General features: G+C 45.1%; 1 protein-coding gene across 4 annotated transcripts in view; it reads left to right on the forward strand.

Moving 5' to 3' along the window:
• LRCH1 (leucine rich repeats and calponin homology domain containing 1) overlaps positions 1-18,399 on the forward strand; it is a 181,462-nt gene that overhangs the window by 71,235 nt on the left and 91,828 nt on the right. For all 4 annotated transcript variants that reach the window (XM_084766976.1, XM_084766977.1, XM_084766978.1 and 1 more), the window contains exon 2: positions 12,683-12,827. In XM_084766976.1, coding sequence (XP_084623102.1) covers positions 12,683-12,827 — 145 coding nt within the window. The remainder of the gene's footprint in view (positions 1-12,682; positions 12,828-18,399) is intronic.

Here is an 18,399-nt window from a genome sequence, read left to right on the forward strand (position 1 = left end):
GATCCTGGTTAAAACACTCTGAGAATTAGTAGGCACTGGATATCTGCAGCTGTTGGAAGCCCAGAGGTTACCCCGTGACGTCATTAGTGTTGTTTTCTTATTTCTTCTTTTCTCACCCGGGTTCTCTTTGCCAGAACCACACTATCTTCCCCGGTGACTCTTGCTATCCTGTCCCTACTCTGGGGACACTGGCTGAGTGTCCACTCTAGGAGAGGATCTAGCCACCAGGTCTTCTGGGACATTATCTGTTACTCGTTACAGCTGTTGATGTTGTGAGTCCTTCCTGGTCACCCAGTTTGAGGACCCCAGCCTTCCCTGTGCTGCCTGGCATCCCCGTGCCTGCCAGCCGCTCGCCCGTCATTGCTTCTGCCTGCTGCGTTTGTTTGTCTGATTTCCTTAGAATGTCAGATCTGGAAGGTTGGGCTTCTGGTGACGTCAGCTGTGCCTGCCTTCTGTGTAGACCTATTTCTGGCATGTAGTAAGCACTTTGTCAGTATTTGTCAAGTAACTCTGAAGTGTTTTATGAAACAGAAAAGTATACTCAATTCCCGATCTCCTCTTTTTATAGACTTAATTTGAAATTTCAAAGTCTTATTTCATCCAAATGTTTACCAAGTTGATTTAAAATTTCCCCCCTTTAAAAAAAAATATATATATATATATGAAAATGTCATAATGTCATTATTTTGTGTGCTATCTAAAAAAAATCTCTAAGATGATCTGTTTTCTAAGGGTGTATATGAAATTTTAATTTTTTAGCATGCTGACTTTTTTTTTTTTTTTTTTTTTGAGACAGATTTTCTCTGTGTAGCCCTGGCTGTCTATCTTGGAACTCACTCTGTAGACCAGACTGGCCTTGATCTCAGAGGTCTACCTTCCTCATCCTCCTGAGTGCTGGGATTAAAGGAGTACACCACCACTGCCTGGCTAGTGTAGATTATTTTTTTAATAATAATAATATATCATTAAGGATACAACTTTTACTTTTGTGTGCACAAGGAAATTGCTGTAGATTGTCAAATAGACTTTTATTAAATTTTTCTTCACCAGGGCTATTATAGTAGGTCTAAACTTCTGTTCTGTCTGCTTGGGAAGTCTCACCGGTGATACCCTGGAGGGTTTCTGTGGAGATAATTTTTTTTTCTTCTTCAGCTTTTTAAGGAGCACATTGAAGTGGGCACAGGGGTTAGCTTTTGAAGTTTTGCTTATTTGAGATTCATTTTACCGATGTGATCGACACCATATGGTATCAATTCTGAATCCCCTGCGATTTCTACTTCCAAATGCTGCTGCTCTGTCCACTGTTTGTTGGGTTTGACATGAACCATTACTTGAGTTCCTTGAGTTGCTAGTTAGTCTGGAATTCACTCCCAGATCAAAGGAGAGATTCATTCCGCTGTCCCTGTCTCGGAACCCTTTAAAATGGTGCTGACACTTAAGGTGCCAGATTCAGAAGTCTCCTAGAGGGCCAGCAATTTCTTTGATGGTGAAAGGCTTGACGTATGTGGTCTCATCCCTGAGATAATTTGCAGTATATATTTTTTTAAAAAAAGAAAAACAAAAAGATCATATTGATTTGTCCCTATAAGCCTTTTGATTTTTTTTTTTTTAAGGGAGAAATCAGAGCAGTAGTAGATGTGGATGTTTCATAGGGTGCAGTAGCCTTGTATACACTTGGCCTGAGGGGGCAGGGTTGTGATGTTCTCAGTGGCCTTGTTTACCTTTTTATCTTTATCATTGGAAAGAAAAGTGTTGTCCAGCCTGTCCTCATACTTCTGGGCTCACGTAATCCTCCTTTTCAGCTTCCCAAGTAGCTGGGAGTACAGATGCGTACTCTTATGCCCAGGCTATTTGGTGTTTCATTCACTTATTATTATTAGTGTGTCTCCCATTGTGTATATAATAAAGTATCCAATGAACTGTGGTCTCGGTGCAGTGACTGCTAACTAGGCATTTAATGCTGTGTTTGATTTCAGAAGTTTCCAACCAAAGTAAACAAAGTATACCAAAAAGGAAGATCTTTTTGGTATAATCATTTTCTTATACTTTTTTTTGTTTGTTTTTGTTTTTGTTGTTGTTTTAGGTTTCCCCAGCATATTACCCTCACTTTTGTGCTGAGGACAGTCCCTCTGTCAAGATCCTCACAGTATGCAGTTGTTTTGTCCTTGACAGCTAGCCTGCAGTGACGGTAAAGCACTGGACCGTAGAGTCCTTAGCATCCCTGGGTACCACTTTCTTTGCACTTCAGAAAGGCTCGCCTCGCAGCCCTTGCTAGATGCCTTAATCACTAGGAACCCATCTATCAGGCATGTATCAGAACTGCTGGTCTGTCACCAGCTGCTCAGCTTACTCAGTGAGGCGTTACCTCCACTTCAAGTGCTTTATCACGCGATACCAGAGAAAGACCGTAGAATGGAAACTTCCAGAGGCCTCTGCTTGCACTCCAAGAAGCCCAGTCTCCTCCTCTCCCCACCCACTGAGCAGCTGCCCCAAGTTGTGTTGTACCCAGGCAACCCCCCCACCCCCGGAGGCTTCTCTGCCTCTGGAGAGAGCCCATTCCTTCAGCGATCTGTGCCTGTGTGCGCCACTTATCCTTCGCTCTAGAGGTTTGTCCCCCACCCCACCCTGGCTGAGCTGTGTGTGCCTCCTTTTGACACTGAGATTGTTAGAGGGGGAAGCCGTAACCTACCTGAGTCAGCTTGTCAGCCGATGAGCTCAGGATGTTGCTAACTGCTTCCTATGAGTCATTTCACTCCCCAGCAGGACACGGGGCAGGCCAGCGGCACACAGAGATGGCTGGCAGTGTGAGGAGCGAAGGGAGAGATGGGCTGAGCGATGGATGGAGCTAGAGAAAATTGTTGAGGGTGATTTAGTGGAGAAGCCATCACAGTGATTTTGAGGTCCCCCTCCCCCCTCTCATTATACAGAAGCATAATTAGTTTGGCTAGCCACGGTGGCACGCACCTGTAATCCCAACACTTGGAAAGCTAAGGCAGGAAAACCATAAATAATAAGATATTGTCTCAAACACCTTCTCCTCAAATAATACACACACACACACACACACACACACACACACACACACACACACACCTGTATGTATCTGTGTTTTAGTTAGTGAAAAAAAAAGTGGTATTAGTTTGCTGGTTTTTCATATGGAATATGCTTGCCAGTTTAATCTTAAGCTACTTGTAACTCAGACCGTACGTCATTTCTTGCTGCCCAGTGGAATGCGACAGGGTCAACATGTTTGTGTCTAGTCTTCCTAGAGCGCTTTGCTCTTTGTGGGAGCTGCTCTGAGGCCTTAGATTTGTATGACCTTGTTCTAAACCTTTCAGGACTCTTCCTCTTATGGGTGAAGAAACCAAGGCTTAGGTAAATTGTCATTTCTAAGACTTCCCAGCTGAGTGGTAGGGATAGGGCTTGAAGTTACATCGTGTGGTCCAAGAACCTGTTGTTTTCCAACCATGGTCACCATCCCGTTTATTCAGCAACACTCCCAGTGCTCTAGCTGTGTGTCTGAGGGTCTCCCCATTGTAGAACCTGGCTTTGTGGCTGGGGGAGACAAATTACCAACCATAACACTCAATTAAATAGATTATCTAAGTGGTAAAGGAAAAAGCAGCTGTGGAACAGAAAAGCATTGTGACAGAGAGTTCAAGCCTACGGAAGCTGACCAGCGAGACCTCCTCCTTGGTGGATCTCTTAGAGATCTGCCTGAGAGCCAGACTCTTTCCAGTCTTTCAGGAATCTGCCTGTTATTTCTGCCTATTTGGCCCTCGGAGTATCTGGTGGTTAAATCTGCAGAGTCAGGATTGAGTCAGCCATGGGGCTCTGTCCGGTTGCCTGGAGCCTTGGTCTCTTACTCGGGGTCCTTTCTAAACACACTCTCCTGTGGGTGGGTGTTGAATCATGTGCCTTGACTCCCATGTTTATGGAGATTAGACTAGGAAGTGAGGAAGTGGGTTTCCCAACTGCGGGCTTTGTGGGGCAGAGAGGAAGCTCAGCACAGGTAGAGAGAAAGAGGAGACCTTGCCTAATTCATTGGAGAAGACTGTTGACCCCAGGGCATCTTTCCACCCAACACCGTCTGCAGAGGCGGTGATCTCAGCGGTAGCCCTAACACGAAAATGGAAACAGCTCTCAAGAGCAGTAGGAGGCACAGGGTCTCATGCATGAGTTAGCTAGGGCTTTCGACTTTGGTGTGATGGGCGTACATCTCGCCCAGTCAACAGGACATCATGGCTGGTGCTAACACAGTAGCTCCTTTCTATGTTGTTTGACTCTGCGTTTCAATTACTTGTGGTCAGCTGTGATCCAAAAATAACTTTTGTCTTTACAACCCCCCTTCCCTCCCCTCCCCCCTCGCCCCGTCTCACTCTTTCTCACAGCCATACAACTTTCATCATTGTCTATGGAAACTGTTTAAGTCTATCACCCCTTATTGGTACTCTCTTGCTTTGTCTAGTTTGTAAATCCAGCTTTATCACGGGCATGCAAATGGAAGGACAAATGGAAGGATGGGTGGACTCAGTACTCCCTGGGCTGTTTAGGCATCCCCTGGGATTCTGGGGGCTGCAACCCTCTTGGATACAGAAAGAGATGCTGGCTTCTAAAGTTCATTGAGATGGTAGTATATTTATGGCCTTATTTGATTTTCCTGAAACTGGTCACGGTACTGGCTTGCAAGAGTGGGCCTTTTCTTCTGACCACCCATCAGGACGTGGTATACGAGGTCCTCAGTTGTCCCGGTCCATCAGAGCTTGTACATCGAGGATGCTAGTGATCGCAAACTTCTGATGTTATTGCTGGCACTCGGGGGCTTCAAGCAGTTCCTCATGAGCTACCACTTTCCTTTTTTTATACAAAAACAGCCCCGTGCCTCCCTGCAGTCCATCTTGCTGACTGCACACTGGATACCACACATTGTTTTGCTACTCTACCCCTCTTATTTTTATTCATTTGGCCACTTTATTTTAGGGATTTGCAAAGCTTGTTTTGGCAGCGGGATCCTTATTGTTTTATTTCTGGCTGCTTGGCAGTCGTGTGAATACTTCAATTAAGCAGCGGATGTGGGCAGACATGTCTTAGGGGTGCTGGTCTGCTGCCTAAGTGTGTTTGTGCTGGGGCGTACTTGACTCCCCGCTGCAGAGCAAGACCCCAGGGTGGGATTCAAACTAGGACAGTTGGCTACATGGGCTGGGTGGGGAACAAAGGCACCCATGACACACCCTGTTCGTTTGGAAGACACATTAAAGACCTGGCCAGAGGTCACGTAGCTTTTACCGGGCTGTGGGATGTCTGCTGATCAGGCCCTAGCTATGGGCCCGTTGTTAATATTTTTTTCTTTTTATGATGCACAACTCAGATGGATAGTTGATCTTCCTAGTACTCCAATCCTGTGAGACTGAGGGAGGAAGGGCTCTCAGGAAACTTTGGTGGCTGTTCACACAGCTAGGAATCCATTCTGCTTTTCTGTTTGTTTGTTTGTTTGTGTAAACCAGTCAGCACCTTACTGGGAGTTACGGGGGCATCTGCCTTCTCCGGTTCTTGTTACGGACTGTGGAGATGGTTCACTCAGCAAGCACGAGGACCTGAGTTCAATCCCCAACACCTGCTTTTTAAAAAAATGAAGTGTGGGATGCCGGGCTTGGAGGCACACACCTGTGTGCACACAGCTCAGCACTCCGGAGACAGAGGCAGGTGGATCTCAGTGAGTTCGAGGCCAGCCTGGTCTACAAAGCAAGTCCAGGTCATCCAAGGCTATACAGAGAAACCCTGTCTTGAAGAAAGAAAAAGGACAAGAAGCTCCCTGGGGCTTCCTGGCTTGCTGGCCTAAACCCAAAATAGAGAACAGAGGAGGAGGAGAATCTTTCTTTTTCTTTCTCTCTCTCTTTCTTTCTTTAAAAAAAAAAAGGTGGAGAGTAATTGAGGAAGGCACCCGGTGTTAAGCTCTGGTCTCTCTCTGTGTGTGGTGTGCACATGCAAACAAAGGAAGAAAAAATTTTAAACTAATTTTTCGTGTCCATGGTTTTTTCAAAACATGTGAAGTTTCATTCCTGGGCAGAATTCTGTTGCCCTGCTTATATTGGAACTTGCTGAGAAGGAAGTAGCTTATTCCCAGCAGATTCAGCTTTGGCAGTATTTTCACCTTCGTCTTAGGATCCTGGTAAGGGTCTCTTTTTTGTCCGAACCAGCATCCTCTTGGGCCTGGGAGAGTGTGTGAGGGCTAAAGTTATGTTTTAAGTTTTGATTACTGTGTCTAAGAGATCCATAAAAAAAAGAAAAAAAAATGCTCTACCTTGTAAGCTCCTTGTCCAAGGATAGATAATTCCTGAAATGCATGAGGCTATGTAAGATGACAAGCCGCACAGCTTTTGTTTGACCCAGCTGCACCAACGTGCTTGGTCACATGTAAGCAGGCGGTACCTAGGCAGGAAATGCTAGGATGCACGCTTGCCTCTGATTGGATGTAGGTGGAAGACATGCAGGCAGGCAGTACTTCAGGATATATGCCTGCCCCTGATTGGATGTAGTGGGATATGTAGCCTTATGGGATTGGCTTTTTAACCCTCTGCAAACTGTGATTTGTAGCCATTTTCTGGGATCCAGAAAGCTCATCAGAGTCCATCATCCTGGCCAGTATTTAATTAAAGCTTGTTTCAAATTTGGTCTAAAATTGTGTTAGTGGTTTTATTCTTGCTGGTGGATCGACAAATATTTACTGGTGAGGCTTGGTGTAGAGGCCAGACAGGGCCTCCTCCCTGTTCCTGAAAAGTGTGGGGCATCGTGTGGACATCTCAAGAAGGTTTCCTGTCATGAACCCCAGGTTTCTGTAAACCTGAGGATGACCCTAGCGTGCCAGCAGGCTGAGGGGCTCTAGGCAGGGATTTACTTGGAAGACAGCCTTAACTGCATTCACTGATATCCCTCTATATTTATAAAAGCACTGGAGGTGCAAATAATCCAAACTAATACAAACCTTTCGTCCAAGTCCAAGTCCCTTGCAAAAGGCCTGTTTGTCTCTGGTTCAGGTCTTCCTGAGTCTCTCACCCATGTGCACCCTTGGCTTTGGGCGTCATTGGATTAATATAAGAATTGCCCTCTTACCCTGTACTTGATATCTAGAATTTTTGTTTCCTCCCCCCTTTCTTCTTTCTCTAACCATCATTGTTCAGATTTTGGGGTGTGTGCTTTGGACTCTGATGCCATCTGTTAGGGGTCTGGATTGGGGGAGGTGCTCACTGCCCTGTGCCTTTGATTACAACCAAGCCCTAAATTCATTCCTTCTCTCCTATTAGCTCTGTTCCCCTCTCCTCCCCCTTTTCCCAATCCCTCCTCTGCTCTCCCTCTGCTCCCCTCCCCCTCCCCTCCCTTCCCCCTTCCCCTCTTCCTCTCCTCTCTGACCCTTCTCTCTCCCTCCCTCCCTTCTTTCCTCCCTCCCTCCCTCCCTTCTTTCCTTCCTTCCTTCCTTCCTTCTTTCCTTCCTTCCTTTCGGAGGTGGACAGAAAATAGCGGATGTGGCCTTCAGCCCTTCCTGTCCTGGTTTCCTCTGTGCTGGGACCAGTGCATCCACACCTGGCACTCCATTTCTCCCCATCCCCTTCCCGTTTCCCTTGCTTCCTTGTTTTACTTCTCGGTTTTCAGGTAACAGGAAACATTGTGAACATGTTTTCTTTTTTGTTACATAAGTCCTAACACCATAGTGCAGACTTCCTTTCCTCTCTGGGCATCTGATGGCTTGCTCCCAAACTTATATAAAGCTCAGAGGAGGACACATCTTCTGTCTTCCACTAATGAAGTTGAGAATTAAGCAATGCTAAGAGGCGTATAGAAGAAACAGTCAATATATTTGAAAGCCTGCCAAGCTCAGTACTTCCCTGTTTGTGCATGAGGCACAGCCATGTCACCCCACGGCCTTGCTCAGGTTGACATAGTGACTGTATTTTGGTTAATTTTGGACAAATCAAACTGGAAGATTGACTCTTTGTCCTGGTCTTGTTGCCTCATTTCATGAAGAAGGCTGGTTTCCTGGGGGAGCACAATCCAGCTAAGGAGTCTCCTCTGTGGTTTGGCAAGTGACTCAAGCCGGTTCTTTACCTGCATGTTGGAGGCGACAGGAGACCCTGTTTCATGTAGGATTTGCATGCTGTGTTTGCTGTACACTGGGCAGATGGCACCAACTGTATCTGGTCTTACAGCCAGTACTCAGCTCATGATTTAGAGCATGGGCACTCATACAGTCATATTTATTTTTAAATTATTTATGTGTCTGTGTGTGTATGTGAGCAATGCAAGTCCCTTGAAGCAAGAGTTACAGTTGGTTGTCAGCCCCAATATGGGTTTTATGAACCAAATTCAGGGCCTCTGCAAGAGCAGTGCAGTCTTTTGGCTGCTGAGCCATCTTTCCAGCCCCCGATTTAGACTGCATTAGAAGCGTAGTCTAGGATATGCCCACTTTTTTGTGTGTGTGAACTTGCCTCAGTTTTCCTTTAAACGTGTACGCCCCTTGAATGTGTGTGGTTTCCCTGTTTGTGGAGAAAGCATATAGTTAGGAAATGTTGATGAATGTGGAAATATTTCAGCATGCAGTTAATTAACCCAAATAGACTCTTTTTGTTTTGTTTTAATTTCCACATTGCTGACTGGGGCAGCTGCTTTTGTTGGGGGGGGGCGCATTGGGAGAGTCTAGGCTGTGTGTAGATAGATATCTGACCTTCTAATGTAGAAACGGACAAAAATCCAGAAATACAGGAGCTTATGGCACAGGGAAATTGTTCACTGGCTTGGTGGGTATTTAGATCAACTTGTTTGGGTGCAGTGAGGGCCTGGCCCTGGTGGGTACCAAGCTTGGCAACAGCTTACAGTGGTTCTCAGCCTGTGGGTCGCGACCCCTTTGGGAATCGAACAACCTTTTCACAAGGGTCACCTAAGACCATCAAAACACACAGATATTTACATTATGATTCATAATAGTAGCAAAATCACAGATAGGAAGTAGCCAAAAAAAATAATTTTTATGGTGGGGGGGAGGGTGCGGTCACCACAACAGGAGGGACTGTTTTAAAGGGTCACAATGTTAGTAAGGATGACAAGCCACTAGTTTAGAAATTTATTTTATTTGTGATGTATAGCTTAACTCCTGTAGAAAAAGGATCACTGGCAAGGTACATGGAGACTAGAACAGCTAAAAACATTGGTAGCGTGTTTGCTCAGTGTGCACAGGCCCCAAGCCTGAGGCCCGAGGTTCATCGGTCAGGTATGGCAACTTCCTGTCTTGAACCCAGCAGGGGGATCAAAATTCAAGGCCACTCACTTCTATGTAGAGTTCGAGGTCAGCCTGGACCTCGAAACATGACATCCTGTTTCAAACCAAGGCGCGCGCACCACAACAGTTTGCAACGGGCCTATGGCCGAGTGCCAACCCTGGGAGCTGCACCTGAGTTCTAGGTGATCCTGAGCCTGCGCTGTAATGTCCTGTCTCCCAAAAGGAAGAACAGCGGAAACCCCCAAACCAAGCAAAGGAGCAAACAAAACAAGAAACCAATAGGAAAACATTAGAACTAGTTTAAAATGAGCAAGAATTAAGGCTTTGCCCGTCAGCAGATAGGACTAAGCGGATCTCTGCAGAGGTCATGTGGCAGGTAGACGGGAGGGGGTGGGACGGGCAGGGGGAGGGGGGCAGCTGAACTCTCCCCCACACCTGGAGACCATGGAGGAGATCAGAGTGAGGACAGCAAGTCGTCTGTACTGTAAACACTGGAGACACCAGACTGCTCCTCTCACTTGTCTCTCAGCAAACTTCGTGGGGTTTTCCGAACCGAACTCGCAGGAAACAGCATGCTTTCTGGGCAGATTTCCTGCTTTGTTGTAGCACATGAAAATCTGCATGTCTTCTGGAATTGTTTTTTGTGTTTTGGTCCTAAACGGCCATGAAAGGAAATTTGCTTCACAGGCCGGCCCCCCTCCCTCTCCCCCGTTTTACCTGGGACTTGACAGTCACTTTTGTCTTTTGTTAAAGCACAAATTCATCCTGTAGTGAGAGTCAGAATATGGATGTTTTAGATGTGTTTTTATATACATATAGAGTTTAATATTTTAATAGTGTATGTATGGTACATATCATATATATGCATATATATGTATATATTTATTGTGTGTGTGTGTGTGTGTGTGTGTACACATTCAAGTGAGAAGCCACTTTCCTAGTCATCTAGCCATCTCTGGCATTTGTCTAGAAACTTCAGCTTTCACCAGTTTCTTAACACTCCAGAAATAACCTACAGTAAGTAAATGTGTAAACACCCTCTAAAACCACAGATGCTACAAGCCCTGTTTTATACCTGGCCGTTTACCAGCATGGGCAGTTTATCTTAGAGATTGTGCCCTATCAGCCACAGAACACACTTTCATTCACTCTCATGAGTGCACAGCCCCAGTGTTCATTGCAGAAGGTGATGTTTCATTATTCCATAGTACCCCAGGAAGTGCAATGGTTGTTAACATTCATATTTATTGGTTAATTTAATATTAGCATTACTTATGGTATTTATTAATGGAGAATGAATATTTAACCAGCCCTTCAATGACATTTAAATTTCTTTCTGACTTGTATGATGTTGGACTCTACTGAAAAATATATCATTTTTACATCCATATTTGTGGGTGAAAAAAAGATTGGGTTAAAGTGTACATACATGTATATATGTCAGATATCTAATCTGTTTTGGTATATGTGCACATATAATCCTTTATGACAGTAACTACAGTCATGCAAATTAGTTTATGTATCATCTCACATAGCTGACGTGTATGTTTGTGTGTTTGTGTGTGTATGTGTGTGATGTACTGAACATCGTTTAGAACATCTCCAGTATACAATATTCTTTTAAAAGGGAGCACATCAGAAAGCAGCCTAGTGAACACAAGAAAAAGTCCAGGGAACAAATTACCAAGCTGGAAAACGGGTCAGAGCTACACACAACAATGAAAGGAAGTATGTGGCAAAGGTGGAATTCCAAACCAACAAGAAGGTATGAGGGCAGGCAGTCATCTGAGGGACCCAGGGGGCATCTCAAACAGGAAGAGCTGCCTGTCCACCTCACATCTTGATTCTTGCAGCACACTTATTTGTGTATTCATTATTATTATTGTGGATGGGTATATCGTGTGTGTGTGTGTCTGTGTGTCTGTGTGTGTGTGTGTATATGTATGTGTGTGTATGTGTGTGTCTGTGTCTGTGTGTCTGTGTCTGTGTATGTATTGGGGGTTGGGGGGTTTGTGCACAGCTCACAGCACATGAGTGAAAGCCAGAAGACAACTTTCTGGAGTTGGTTCACACCTTTTTGACATGGATTTGGGGGATGGATCTCAGGTTGCTGGGCCTTCACTAAGGCCTCTTTACTTGCTGAGCCATCCTCCTGAACCCTCATCTTCTTTTTAAAAAGGTTTATTGTGCGTATATTTGGCAATGCATGTGCATTCATGCTGTGACTCAGTTTTGGTGGTCAGAGGACAGCCCGCAGGAATCCGGTCTCCTTCTATCGTGTGAGTCCCATAGAATAAATCCAGATATTAGGCTTTATGTACCAAGCCATCTTGCTGGTCCTAATGGTCTTTTGTTAAAGACTTACTTAATATCTATGATATTCATCTGCATATGTGTACAAGAACTAAGTGTGAGCCTGGTGCCCATGGTGGCTAGAGAAGGTGCCAGATCCTTTGGAACTGGAGTTACAGTTGGTTGCTTGTAGGTGCTGGGAACTGAACCTGGGTCCCTCTGCAAGAGCAGCAGGTGCCTTTACCCACTGAGCCATCTCTCCCGCTCCTTTTTATTTTGGTTTGTTTTTAACACGTTGCTTTACATTTATTATTATTATTATTATTTTTAAATCAGGGCAGTGAGTACCATGGCATATGTGGAGGTCAGAGGTAACTTTATAGGAGTAGGTTCTCTGTCAACTACGTGGGTTCGGGGACTGAGCTCCTGTTGTGAGTGCCTTGGTGGTGAGTGCCTTTACTGATGATTATTTCCGCCGACAAAATGAGCCAGTTGGAGTCAAAGTAGAGTATATCAATGCAGGTTTATTGGGGGGGGGGCAGCTCTCAGGTGGGTTCGCTGGCCTCATAGGAGGGGGGGGATCAGTGAAGTGTTGCTATGCAGGGGAAGACAGAAAAATGGGGGCCAGAGAGAAAGAAAGCGCATGTGGACAGAGCAGAGAGAGAGAAGGGTGAGGAGGGACGGAGGGAGGGATTCAGAGACAGAGACAGTGACACAGAGAGAGACAGAGAGAGATACCACAGAGATGAATTATATAGTGAAGTACCTCTGGGGGAGAGAAAGCCCTGCTCCTGGGCTAGAAAGTTCAAGGTAGAGGGCAGAGTATGGTAGCCCTGCCCTGTCACATGCAGGGACTTGAAGGATGCTGGGAGAACCTGGAGGCCCGGCCCACTTTGTTAAAAAGTCACCTTAGGTGCTAGTCCCGAGTCTGAATCCAGCACCTTTGTTTCCCTTATGGACATAACTTCTGAATTTGCCCAAGAAATAGAAATCACAGTAGAGGCACAAGAGCAGTAATGTTGATAGTTTAGATCATAGCACTGAAGGCCAGGACAAGGTATTGAGGATGCTGATAATGGACTGACAGTGCGTTCTTCCCTTTCTCCCCCTCCCGCCTCATAGATCTATCTAAAAACAGACTGGTAGAAGTGCCAATGGAGCTGTGCCATTTTGTATCACTGGAAATTCTCAACCTATACCACAACTGTATCAGAGTCATTCCTGAGGCCATTGTCAACCTGCAGATGCTGACCCACCTAAACTTGAGGTAGGTTTAACTAGGAAACTTCTGATCACCTTTGTTCACTGGCCAGCACAAAACTGTGACACATTCATGTCTGCTACCTTTACAATTCTTGACCACACTTGAAAGTAAACCATGAAGATGATTTAAAATGCCCTTTGTCCTAAATGTACAGGGCCTTGGTGCTGGGCTTATCCAGATGTCAGGAGGGCAAGATTCTAAAGGGGACGCGTTACCTAGATAGCATCATTGTGTCCTCCCTGATGGTGTGTATAAGGAGGCTCGGATGTTGTCTGACGGTGTATAAGGATGCTTGTATGTGGTGGTGTGTATAAGGATGTTCCTGTGTGATGGTGTATAAGGATGCTCCTGTGTGATGGTGTGTATAAGGAGGCTCCTGTGTGGTGGTGTGTATAAGGATGCTCCTGTGTGGTGATGTGTATAAGGATGCTCCTGTGTGGTGGTGTGTATGAGGATGCTCCTGTGTGATGTGTATAAGGATGCTCCTGTGTGGTGGTGTGTATAAGGATGCTCCTGTGTGATGGTGTGTATAAGGATGCTCCTGTGTGATGGTGTGTATAAGGATGCTCCTGTGTGATGGTGTATAAGGATGCTCCTGTGTGATGTGTGTATAAGGATGCTCCTGTGTGATGGTGTGTATAAGGATGCTCCTGTGTGATGTGTATAAGGATGCTCCTGTGTGATGTGTATAAGGATGCTCCTGTGTGATGGTGTGTATAAGGATGCTCCTGTGTGATGGTGTATAAGGATGCTCCTGTGTGATGTGTGTATAAGGATGCTCCTGTGTGATGGTGTGTATAAGGAGGCTCCTGTGTGATGGTGTGTATAAGGATGTTCCTGTGTGATGGTGTATAAGGATGCTCCTGTGTGATGTGTGTATAAGGATGCTCCTGTGTGATGGTGTGTATAAGGAGGCTCCTGTGTGATGTGTATAAGGATGCTCCTGTGTGATGTGTATAAGGATGCTCCTGTGTGATGGTGTGTATAAGGATGCTCCTGTGTGATGTGTGTATAAGGATGCTCCTGTGTGATGGTGTGTATAAGGAGGCTCCTGTGTGATGTGTATAAGGATGTTCCTGTGTGATGTGTATAAGGATGCTCCTGTGTGATGGTGTGTATAAGGATGCTCCTGTGTGATGTGTGTATAAGGATGCTCCTGTGTGATGGTGTGTATAAGGAGGCTCCTGTGTGATGTGTATAAGGATGTTCCTGTGTGATGGTATATAAGGATGCTCCTGTGTGATGTGTGTATAAGGATGCTCCTATATGATGGTGTGTATAAGGAGGCTCCTGTGTGATGTGTATAAGGATGCTCCTGTGTGGTAATGTGAATAAGGATGCTCCTGTGTGATGGTGTATAAGGATGCTCCTGTGTGGTGATGTGTATAAGGATGCTCCTGTGTGATGGTGTGTATAAGGATGCTCCTGTGTGATGGTGTATAAGGATGCTCCTGTGTGATGGTGTGTATAAGGAGGCTCCTGTGTGATGTGTATAAGGATGTTCCTGTGTGATGGTGTGTATAAGGAGGCTCCTGTGTGATGTGTGTATAAGGATGCTCCTGTGTGATGGTGTGTATAAGGATGCTCCTGTGTGATGTGTGTATAAGGATGTTCCTGTGTGATGTGTATAAGGATGCTCCTGTGTGATGTGTATAAGGATGCTCCTGTGTGATGGTGTGTATAAGGATGCTCCTGTGTGATGGTGTATAAGGATGCTCCTGTGTGATGTGTGTATAAGGATGCTCCTGTGTGATGGTGTGTATAAGGAGGCTCCTGTGTGATGTGTATAAGGATGCTCCTGTGTGATGTGTATAAGGATGCTCCTGTGTGATGGTGTGTATAAGGATGCTCCTGTGTGATGTGTGTATAAGGATGCTCCTGTGTGATGGTGTGTATAAGGATGCTCCTGTGTGATGGTGTGTATAAGGATGCTCCTGTGTGATGTGTATAAGGATGCTCCTGTGTGATGTGTATAAGGATGCTCCTGTGTGATGGTGTGTATAAGGATGCTCCTGTGTGATGGTGTATAAGGATGCTCCTGTGTGATGTGTGTGTAAGGATGCTCCTGTGTGATGGTGTGTATAAGGAGGCTCCTGTGTGATGGTGTGTATAAGGATGTTCCTGTGTGATGGTGTATAAGGATGCTCCTGTGTGATGTGTGTATAAGGATGCTCCTGTGTGATGGTGTGTATAAGGATGCTCCTGTGTGATGTGTGTATAAGGATGCTCCTGTGTGATGTGTATAAGGATGCTCCTGTGTGATGGTGTGTATAAGGATGCTCCTGTGTGATGTGTGTATAAGGATGCTCCTGTGTGATGGTGTGTATAAGGAGGCTCCTGTGTGATGTGTATAAGGATGCTCCTGTGTGGTAATGTGAATAAGGATGCTCCTGTGTGATGGTGTATAAGGATGCTCCTGTGTGGTGATGTGTATAAGGATGCTCCTGTGTGATGGTGTGTATAAGGATGCTCCTGTGTGATGGTGTATAAGGATGCTCCTGTGTGATGGTGTGTATAAGGAGGCTCCTGTGTGATGTGTATAAGGATGTTCCTGTGTGATGGTGTGTATAAGGATGCTCCTGTGTGATGTGTGTATAAGGATGCTCCTGTGTGATGGTGTGTATAAGGAGGCTCCTGTGTGATGTGTATAAGGATGTTCCTGTGTGATGGTGTATAAGGATGCTCCTGTGTGATGTGTGTATAAGGATGCTCCTGTGTGATGATGTGTATAAGGAGGCTCCTGTGTGATGTGTATAAGGATGCTCCTGTGTGATGTGTATAAGGATGCTCCTGTGTGATGGTGTGTATAAGGATGCTCCTGTGTGATGGTGTATAAGGATGCTCCTGTGTGATGTGTGTATAAGGATGCTCCTGTGTGATGGTGTGTATAAGGAGGCTCCTGTGTGATGTGTATAAGGATGCTCCTGTGTGATGTGTGTATAAGGATGCTCCTGTGTGATGGTGTGTATAAGGAGGCTCCTGTGTGATGTGTATAAGGATGTTCCTGTGTGATGTGTATAAGGAGGCTCCTGTGTGATGTGTATAAGGATGCTCCTGTGTGATGGTGTGTATAAGGATGCTCCTGTGTGATGGTGTATAAGGATGCTCCTGTGTGATGGTGTGTATAAGGAGGCTCCTGTGTGATGTGTATAAGGATGTTCCTGTGTGATGTGTATAAGGATGCTCCTGTGTGATGATGTTTATAAGGATGCCCCTAAGTGATGATATATGTAAGGATGCCCTTATGTGATGTTATGTATAAGGATGCTTGTATGTGATGGTGTGTATAAGGATGCTAGTGTGTTGTCCTCAGGAATTCATATTGATGTTGAAAGAAGAAGGGAGAAGAAAGTGAACACGAGTGACTTTGGTAAGGCAATACAAGAGAAAATGGGGGAAAGCCATTTTTTGTGAGTTTGCCCACTTTACGAAAGCTGTGGAGGGTCCAAGTGTGGTGGCACACACCTTTAATCCTAGCACCCGGGAGGCAGAGGTGCCTCTCTGACTTTGAGGCTAGCCTGATCTATAGAGTGAGCTCCAGGACAAGGAATACTACACAAGGGAAACCCTGTCTCGAAAAACAAAACAACAACAACAACAAAAGCTAAAAAGGAAAGAGTGTAAGTTGTAGAGGACCAGTGAGCTCGCTAGTGAGATAGACACTTTGCCTGCTTAAGTTCAGCCGGCGTTTGCTGAGCATGCCTTGGTCGACTGCGCTCGATAACGTGGTGAGCAAGTTCCTGCTGCTGACTAGCTCTAGAGCTTCAAGAGTTTCTCTTGAGCCTTGGTTTCAGACAGTGCAGTTGGCTGCTCTGGTCGGGTTCTGGCTCCCTGTTCCCTCAGTCCCTATCTCACATTCAGGATTTCAGGAGAGAGGGCGCAGTTGTTTTATTCCCTCCGTCTTAATGCAGACGCGCTCCCGAGCCTTCTCACGACGCTGGCATCTTGGTGTGTAAAGGGTAGGACGCAATCAGTGAGGCTTGTGCTGTCAACAGACGCACCCAGTTTTAAAGCTCAAAGTTCCCAGCAGAGCAGATAACAGCCATTCCTTATAACAGATACTAATACAGTGGGTTTTTATTTATTTATTTTTTTCCTTCTGGTTTGGTTTTTGTTTTAGTTGGCTCCTGAAAAATTTGGGGCTTTCTGCATTCTTTGTGGACCAAACAACAAAGAAGGCGTCTGTCATGTTTCTAGGAGTGCAGGTTTTTCCTCAGGGTAAAAACATGCCTAGGTGTATTTGTCATTGACTTTAACTTCTTAAAAAAAAAAAAAAGAAATCTGCGGGTTCATCTATCTAATTTTTCAGTCCTGCAGATTTCTGGTTCCTCCATCTAGTTTTCTTGCTATTTCTGTCACAGCAAGAAGCTCACCCCAGAGGACTTGCCTGAGAGCCCACACAGCACTGTGTGCAGATTCTGGTTCCCCAACTTCTCAAGAGATTTACTTGTGCATAAATTGCAGTCGTTGCCAAGGCAGATGCAGCTCTTCTGTCTTGTCCTGTTATAACATATGTCATCCAAATAGTTAGCACACAATAGGGCAGTCAGCGTAACTTAACTTCACGCTAAGTCCATAGGCATTGAGCTCTGGGGTGTAGGTGACTGCTAATCGTACATGTTTTTTTAAAAAATAGAAATGTTGAGTTTGTTCTGATGAATTCTAGGCTGAACTTAGTTGAGAGTAAACTATTGCTGTCCTCAGATCAGTAGGAAGAACAGACTGGAGTATGGACCTCAGAATTCCTTAAGACAAGGAAAGGGGCTGAAGAGATGGCTCTGCACTTAAGACCACTCACTGGCTGCTCTGTCAGAGGACCCAGGTTCAATTCTTGTCACTCACACAGGGGCTCACAACTCCAGATCTGGGGATGTGATCCCCTCTTCTGGCCTCTTTGGGTAGACATACCTGCAAACAAAACACCTATACACATAGAAGGGGGGGGGGGAAGAATTATAAGCTTAACAAAACAAAACAAAAAAACACTCCAAGAAGTTGTTGGTAATGGACAAAGACCGATGCAGTGGACGTTCTGTGATGAATCTCCACATAAGGGAAGCAGAAAGAAGCGAAGAGACTGTCAAATGTGCTTTCTGGCTTGATGTCTCATCTCCCAATTGTATTGGCAATTTTAAAATTTTGGCTGTTTCTCCTTTTTCACATTCCTACTTTGAGTAGTATTAACATGGGTGGGACTTACTTTCTTGCACTGAAAATAGTTGTTCTCTGAAGAAACATGCTATAAGGAAAAAAAAAATTAAGACAAAGTGTGCCTCTTACTCCTAGAAGCTTTATGTGAGGATATATATATAACATTTGTGGTTAGCCTCTGAGCTTTTAAAAAGCCAGATACTTTAGTATCACTATATTTTATTATTTTTATTTTATAGATATTTTATTCTCTCCTTTTACTCTGTGGGTCCTGGGGATTGAACTTGGGCCCTCAGGGTTAGCAGCCTTTACCCACAAGCCATTTTGAGAGCTCATAATACTCCCATCCCCACTTTCTGTGATGAACACAGAAGCAACTCGGGAGGGAAGGGTGTATTTGGCTTATGGTTAAGAGTCGGGTGTT

The sequence above is a fragment of the Acomys minous genome, assembly GCF_964271855.1.
Source record: "Acomys minous genome assembly, chromosome: 18".
NCBI lineage: Eukaryota > Metazoa > Chordata > Mammalia > Rodentia > Muridae > Acomys > Acomys minous.